At 39.7% G+C, this 8485-nt stretch overlaps 1 protein-coding gene across 4 annotated transcripts in view; it reads left to right on the plus strand.

Annotated features, from left to right (window-relative positions):
- GATA6 (GATA binding protein 6) overlaps nucleotides 1-4483 on the plus strand; it is a 45969-nt gene extending 41486 nt beyond the window's left edge. For all 4 annotated transcript variants that reach the window (XM_077270356.1, XM_077270353.1, XM_077270355.1 and 1 more), the window contains one exon: nucleotides 596-4483. In XM_077270356.1, coding sequence (XP_077126471.1) covers nucleotides 596-766 — 171 coding nt within the window. In that variant the 3' untranslated portion in view covers nucleotides 767-4483. The remainder of the gene's footprint in view (nucleotides 1-595) is intronic.
- Nucleotides 4484-8485: the final 4002 nt, after the last annotated feature.

An 8485-nucleotide genomic window follows, 5' to 3' on the forward strand; every position in this document is an offset into this window, starting at 1 on the left:
TAGTGAGACACGCATACATACCACACACACAAACTCTCTGGATGGTGTATTGTTTCAGTCTTCAGCCATTTCTAGCTGTTCCATCTTCTAATAAAATGGACTTCTAAAACTTACTGGAATTGCTCTTTCTAAGGGCTTGTGTGCATGACCAATTTTCTCGAACGAGTGCTATCTGTGATTTTCACAGATAGGACTCGTATCAATGATATCCTCTCTGGCTGTGCTTTGATGTTTCCGATTTTGATCTGAGTGTCGGATCAAAATCGGCAATGCAAATGTATGTGGAAAAAATCAAACCGCACTTGAATGACATCGGTCTTGTGTACCTATCCTAACTATTAGTGTTGATCAGAGGGGCCCCAGTCAGTCAAAAATACTGACGTGCAGCCCCCGAACAGCTCTCAAGTGTGCCGCCCTAAGCACTGGACCTACAGTGCCAAGTGGCAAATTCCTTATTACCCTGTGTATCCTACTTGACTGTTAAGGTAAAATCAGGTACATATCACAGCTTTTGAATGGTATTAGTAATGTTACCGGTCATGCTCCTATGATTCACTTATGTCTAGCTTTTAATATTTTTCATTTTCTTTTCAAGGTTGGGTCATTGTTGATGTCTTCTCAGCAAAGTGGGAGCACCAGCCCAGATACCAATGCACTAAAATACACAGGGCAGGATGGGCTGTACTCAGCTGTCAGTTTAGGATCCTCATCTGAAGTTGGCGGTTCTGTGAGGCAAGATTCTTGGTGTGCCTTGGCTTTGGCTTGAGAACTGTTGGAATGGTTTGGGTATCAGTATGCCTCCTCCTGATACTTGTTGAAGAATATTTGCAGACTTCTGATCCTCATACATCCATGAAGAACACTTTCTTATCCTTAGTGCCTTGGTTCATGTAGAGAGTTGTGAACATTGTCGATCATCTATGCAAGAGGAATGATACCAAGAGATACATGTCATACTTGTTCAAAGAAACCATGCTGAATGAACTTCCTAACCTGGATGGATGCAAAAACTGCTCTTCAGAAGAAGGCCTTTATACTCCATCACACATCGAGAAATGCTGCCTTGTGAAAAGACACTTGACCCAATTTTATTTTTCAGGCTTCCGGGTGGTGACTTTCACCATAAGTGGTTCATCTATGGTAACTGGCTCAATCACTATTTCTTTTGTCATCTCAAGAAGTTCTGCTGTCACTCCTATTGCTCCTCCATTAAGCAGATGGCATGTCATCCTGTACAATACTAACCCGGTAATTTATATTGTGGTGAAAAAAAATCCCTAGTAGCAGCATAAAACTTAGCATTACTTACTTGACTTAATTGCCAAATGATCTTGTGAATGAACAGATCTTCCTGGATGTCAGGTTGCCTATTGCAAACCCACAGATATAACTGAATCACAATCACAAATTAAATAAATAAACCTGTTAAGTTGTTTTTTGTTATTAAAATAACACCACCATGAAACAGATCTTATAAATACATTTTAGCAGTGCTTCTGTGGAAATCAGCAGTCTAAAGTTGGCCATACATATCACCAATCTCTCCTGACTCCCTCATACACATGAACCATCAGCTGATCCAACCATGCATGAGTGCTTTATGTGGTGAGGAGAGTGAGCTGGTGCCAAGCAAAAAAGCATTAGCTTATCTTTAGGGAGAACATAAGAATGGGGGTTGAAATCAGAAGTGCCCAATCCTTCTTCCCCTCCAATCCACCCGCTCCCGCCATCCTCCTATGATCTGTCAGGGTGGAGCTTGAGGGACCCATATACATTAGATGATTTTCCGGTCCTGTAGAAATCGGTGAGTTTGGCTGACTTTAATATCTAGCGGAGCCTTTACAAGGAAGGAGAAAGTGAACACATGGGATGTCAATTAATGGAAAGTGACCATCATTAAAGTGGGACTTTTATTACAAACATGACTACTGCAGCCCAGCCCAGATGACTATTGAGATCCGTAGCAATGTTGAAAATTCATGTTCTCCCTCCTTATCAAACTGCCATGGGGACAACTCTGACAAGAGATTTACAGGCACTGTTGCATGGTGGTACAAGTCTAGTAACAAAGATCAAGCTTACAGTTCCCTTTAAATAGAACTTTTCATCAGTTTTAGCATGTTAGATTGGCCAAATCATGGAATGATTCCCAAATAAAATGTTTTGATTTTTTAATTTCTCATCTCTTGCAAGTATATTATTTTGTACAGCTTAGGTTTTGATTTCTGATGAATCCAAATTTGTAGTAGCAGAGATTTTTTTGGGGGGCATTTACTTCTCCCCATGACACTTGACCAGTCGTCATAAGCAGGGGGAGAAACAGATGATGCCCCCAGAAGGTCAGAAAAACATGTTTTCTTCTGTGATAAGTAATAGCACAGGGCCCTGCTCTCAACACTAATCTCTGCACCTACTGTAAAGAGCAGATCTGCGTGTGATTACACTCGGCATTAAACCCCTTTTTTCATCTCACATCCGTCAGTGGGGGGAGGGGAATAATGCAGATTTATACGATTGCAAACAACTCTGCAGCTCTGCTTTAATCCCCCCTTCTCCCACACTGACTGCCTTCAGATGAAATCTGTAAGAGTGTCACATTTCTGGGTCCCATCAGAGTTTACGTTCAAACCTCTCAACAAAATTGGGTCCTATGTACTGACAGGGTCATAGACTATAATGGTGCCGACAGAGTGAACGTTAGCTCTGTTGTGCATAATCTTCAGACATATATGCCTACTGGAGTTTGACAATCAGATGTAGTTCTGCGTCTGGGTGTGTGTCTCCAGTAAGTGTATACGCCTGAGAATTATGCACTACAGGGCACACATTCACTCTGCACCATTATAGTCCATGGCCACATCAGCAGATACGCCCGAATCCCATTTTGCAGGGGGTTCATACATAAGCCACGGGGCCTCCAAGCGTGTGACAGTGCAATGTGAAAGCACCCTTAGTGTTAGTAATCACAGTTGGCTATGCTATATGCCACACAGTAGCTACATAGATCATTACATGTCTCTTAGGAGAAAGCTTGTTCAAGCTTCTTTAGGGGTGTGTTCTTTTTTTTCTGCCTGTTTTTGATTGGACAACATCATGCAGGGGAAAAAACACATATTCCCAGAGACAAATCCCAGAGACAAGCCCTGCCCTGGAGTTATCATAATTTATAACAAGCTAATATCTGCACAACAAAGATGACAAATAATAAGAAAAACTAAATGTTATTCATCTCTGCAGCCACTATTCCATGGGGTAGCCAGCTTATCACAATAAAACTGGTCGTCTTTATTGTTGTGCGGGCAGGAATGGTGGTTTAATCAGTTTTTTATTTAAAAAAAATATGTCTACAGCCAAATGTGGATTGGGAAAATACCAAGCAATAACACAATTGGAGTACTTTTGGGGTATGTAAGCAGGTATCACTTACTATATGACCTAAGAAACTCAAGATTGAAACCTACTATATGGGCCATCCATTCTTCTTTTATTCTTTCAATGTAGACTGCATCATTCACACAATTTCATCGTTTTGCTGTATTTTTCTTGAAGAAAACCAATTGTCACTTAGGTTCAGTTGTCACCAAAAACTTGTGAGACTAGGTCTACATTCTGTTGACTGTCACCCCAGCTAAGAGTGGCTTCTAGGACAGTGGAAGATAAGGTTTCGGGAGATATTTTTTCCTTGTTCCTTCTTTTTAGATCCTGCTCCCATTTATGATGAAAAAAAGCAGAAATGAGAACAGATCTCCTCAACTTGAGGAAAACCTAACCGAAGTGACATCAACCACACCAATCTAGGTTTCTAAAGTGTTCCAATTACCGTAACCAACATTCTGGTGGAGGGTTTATCGCTATTTGACGTTTATGTATGTGACTGGATTGCTCAGTCTCTATGTGCATACAGGGTAGCAAATGATATGTTTTCTTCCACAATACAATGTTTTTGTATAGAGAAAAGTGCAATTGTCATTGCAGCAATCAGTGTTGAATCATTTACATAAGATTTAACAACTTTTTGTATGGAATGTATACATTTTAACTTAATGGTACTTTAATAATTTAATAATAATAATGTTAAGCTGGCATTTTTATAACTTTCCCATGTCTTGACCGGCGCCCCAGTCCCTCCCTCAACAAGATTTTAAATGAACATTTTGCATTTTTTTTTCTAATTGTAATTTTCTTTCAAGAACAAATATTCTCAGGAAAATGGTCTTTATTATTGAACTTTATAAAAAGAATGCTAATAACCCCACTACCTATTTGCTGTTGAATATGTGCAAAGTGCAACACATGTTAAATTTTAAAAATGTTTATGTGTTAAATATGTACATAAGGTAAAGAACCACACTTGTGTGACTGGCACATTGCTAAGTTAGTTTTATGTTATTTTTTTTTTTGGTCTTTTTTTTTATGGGATGTTGTTTGAAACGTTGCCATAATAGAGCTTTAAAAATAATAAAAAAGCCTATTGTTTTTATCATTGCTTGTGCTTTACTTGAATCCTTGAACTATGCTACCGTGATGCAATGAGTGCTTGCATAGCTGGAAAAAAATCCTTTCTCAAACCTACATATTACGTCAATTGGTTTGTTTTATAAGTTAGGGCATTTTTTTCACGTGCCGTGTTTGTGTTGCTGCAATGTTTGTAGCTGGTCAAAAAAACGACGAGGTCAGCCCTTTGACTAACTTTGTAGCTAAAATACTGTATGGTTTTGCAATAAATTAGAGAAGGGAATAATATATCAAATGTGGTCAAATATAGCTTTAAAAACAAACCCCTGGTATTTCAAAAACACGTGATAATAGCGCTGTTTTATAGGCTGTAGTAATCAAATGTAGAAAAACATATCACTAAAGCCTTGACATTTTATTAGATAGAATCAATCTTGTGCTACATTCCCATGATGAGTTTTTGATGTTGCATATTTTCTGCACCTATTAAATAAATTTGCTTACTTGGGCTTTTTTTTTACATGCATTCATCACATTTTTGACTGTGTTTTTTGGTCTCTTGTTGGTGTGTCAAGATTTAAATTAAGCTGCTTTGTTTTTTATGCTTCCTTGTATTTTAAAAGGAATATTCAGAAGTTAAAGTCAGTTCAAAGGTAGGGAACTAGATTATTACAAGGGATGGAAGGCCTCTCATATGATGAGAGGTTGCAGAAGTTGGGCTTGTTTAGCTTAGAAAAAAGGCGCCCCAGAAGGGGATCTCATTTACATGTATAAATACACGTGTGGTCAGGACAAGGGTCTGGCATCTAACTTATTCCAAAAACCATACTAAGGACCACGGGATACTCATTACAGGTGGAAGAAAGACTATTGAGGCAGCTAAACAGGGAATGGTTCTTTACAGTTAGATCAGTCAGACTGTGGAATGCCCAGCCACAAGAGGTAATAATGGCAGACACAATAACAGCCATTAAAAAAGGGTTTGATTGAATTTATGGAGGCCTAGCTCAGAGATGTGCTTAGAGGAGAAGCACTGTCTCGTATGTTCGCAATAAAACAAGCACACAGAGTGCCTTTCAGACCTACTCCACCAGGGTCTCCACCAACACCCTTTGTACTGAAGTTATTGCACTATAGCGATAAAGACACAATCCTGTACAGAGCATGTGACAGTCCTAATTTATCCATTGATAATATTAAGGTGGCCATCTTCCCTGACTTCTCTGCTGAAATGCAGAAATGCATAGCACAATTTACACATGTCAAGAAAAGGCTGCGAGATATACAACTCCCATACTTGATGATGTATCCTGCACGCCTAAGGATTGTAGTATCAGGAAAGGTGCTCATTCACGACTCTCCTCGGAAAACAACAATGGTAAGACAATAATGAAGCTAAATTGAGAGTGGAGAAATCCGGTCTCCCTTAAACATTTTGTTACTATATAGTATGGATAGCAGGAATCTCTGAAATGGTTCCGAAGGACTTTCTTCTCTTTTTTTTGTCAAAATATTTTTTTTTCTTTTTGACAAAGAGTCCTTTCAGTCAGGCTCTGGACTTATAAAGTCTTCCAATCTCCTCTCTGGGGAGAGATGTCCATATTGTTTGACTGGTTGTGTTTATGTAGTAGATTTTATGTTTGGTATATGTTAAAAAGGGGTACGGTACATGCAAAAAAAGAGGGTTGGATGGAAAAGAGCTTGGGGCGGTCTAGTGATTATTATGTCTTACTGCTCTTATATGGCTAAACCTGTAAATATTATAGCATGAAATGTGGGGGGTAGGGTTGAGCGAAACGGATCGGACATTTTCAAAAGTCGCGTTTCATATGACGCTTTCCCCGCCATTTTTTCAGCCAATGAAGGAGTGTGGGCAGCGTGATGACATAGGTTCCGGCTTGCTTTGTGCGGCGTCACAGGGGGTAAAACCGCCATCTTAACGTTTGGGATATAGCGATTTGCACAGTGAAACACAAACTTTGCAGGGACGGAGGAGAGAGAGAGAGAGAGAGAGAGAAAATATCCATTGACCTGCACTGGGTTTCGTGTTTCGGTTGGCCCCCGACTTTTCACAATAATCGGCCGATTTCACACGATCCGACTTTCGAGACAGTCGGGTTTCACGAGACCCGACTCGATCTTAAAAAAGCAAAAGTCGCTTAACCCTAGTGGGGGGCATGGGAGATCCAACTAAGGCTGGGTTCACACTGCGTTAGTGTGACCCGTTTAGCGGACTACATTACACCGCGGCATAACGCGGTGTAACGTAGTCCGTTAACGCCACCATTGAATGCAATGGCGGACGCATCGCTAGCGCATGCCCACAATGGGCGTGCGCTAGCGATGTGCCGTCATTGAGTGACGGACCCTGAGACGCGGGCTGCAGCGTTTCCGGGTCCGTCACTGCTAGCACAGATAGAGCTAGCAGAGCTCTATCTGCGCTAGCGGAATGCAAACGCCGGCACTTGCGCTAGCAGCAGCCCGTTAGCATATGTGCTGAATGGGCTGCTGCTAACGCAGTGTGAAGTAAGCCTAAGAGGTGTGCTATATACATGCGGCTACATCAGTATCAATCAGCTATTGTCTGTCTTATTGAAGACTCATTTGGTCCATGAGACAAAAAAAGTAACAGAACATGCATAGGCCATTCTTTCTCCTTGGTATACTCTTCTCACTCTAGAGGGGTAAGTGTCTTGAATCACAAATTGATCCCATTTAAATGTCTTAAAACTGTTATGGATGCTGAGGGATGATACGTTGGTTTATTATGTTAAACTTACGGTATCTTAGTAGCCGTATATATACCTCTCCATATGAAGATACAACTATTAAAAAAAATTATACTTTACATTAGAATTACCTATGACACCGGCTCTGTAGATAGGGGATTTGAACAACTATATTCATCCACATTGGGATAGACTACAAACAGGTAATATACCTGCTTCGGCTTCTTCTACAGGGATGTCCAGGTTATTAGCTGAAACTGGATATGTAGATATGACGAGAAAGAGAAATCCTCTAGTTAAACAATATTCATGCTAATCAATATGACATCATTCTTTATCACGGATTAATCTTACAATTGAAACAGAATCTCTGTTTCCGTTAATCCATGAAGTGGAATATCTACCACGGGCAATCTCAGACCATTATCTGATTCGTGTGCACATGAAAACAAGGGAAACGGAGGCAATGAGATATATGTGGCGATTGAATCCACACTGGCTCATGTTGTTAGGTAATTCTATAAAGGAAGAACTGAAAGTATTTTTTAAAATACAGTAAATGAGGAATCAACATCAAAAATAATATTAAGGGATACCATGAAGGCGTAGAGGAATATTTATAAAAAATAGTTTTAGATGCAAAGCTAGAAATAAGGAACTCAAGCAAACTCACCAAAATGATGTACAACATGCTGAAGGTCAATATATTTTAAATCAATCAGTTGGTACTGGACAGGAATTAGAAGCAGCCCAGGAATTATTTAATGATCATTTTTAATAAAACAGACATTTTTGGAACAGTGGGAATGTGCGAGGCATCTTTTGTCTGCCATAGTTAAATCACAAGAGAGCCTATTTTCTTTCGGTAGATTATGGAAAATGGGGACATAATAATGGGTAATGATAATATACTAAAGACCTTTGATTCTTACTATATCAATATATGAATCCAGGCTTAATATCAATGGGGAAGAGCTTGGGTCATTTATAGATGGAATAAAATTAACTACATTTTAAAAGGAAAGTAGCTCCCAATTAGAAAACCCATTAGCAATAGCTGAACTAGATGAAGTCCTACAATCCCTGGCAAATGAAAAGGCGCCCGGATCCGATGGACAGCCATGTGAATTGTATAAAAAACATAAGGAGCATTTGATTATTTGATTCCCAAACTACTGGAAACTTTTAATGAGGTCATAAAAGGTGGGTGGTCAAATGCCAAAATCCATGAGTGAGGCAAATGTTTTGGTCCTTTTGAAAAAGGGGAAAGATACACTGTGCCCTGAATTATATTGCCCCAT

The sequence above is a fragment of the Ranitomeya variabilis genome, chromosome 6 (assembly GCF_051348905.1).
Source record: "Ranitomeya variabilis isolate aRanVar5 chromosome 6, aRanVar5.hap1, whole genome shotgun sequence".
Classification (NCBI taxonomy): Eukaryota; Metazoa; Chordata; class Amphibia; order Anura; family Dendrobatidae; genus Ranitomeya; species Ranitomeya variabilis.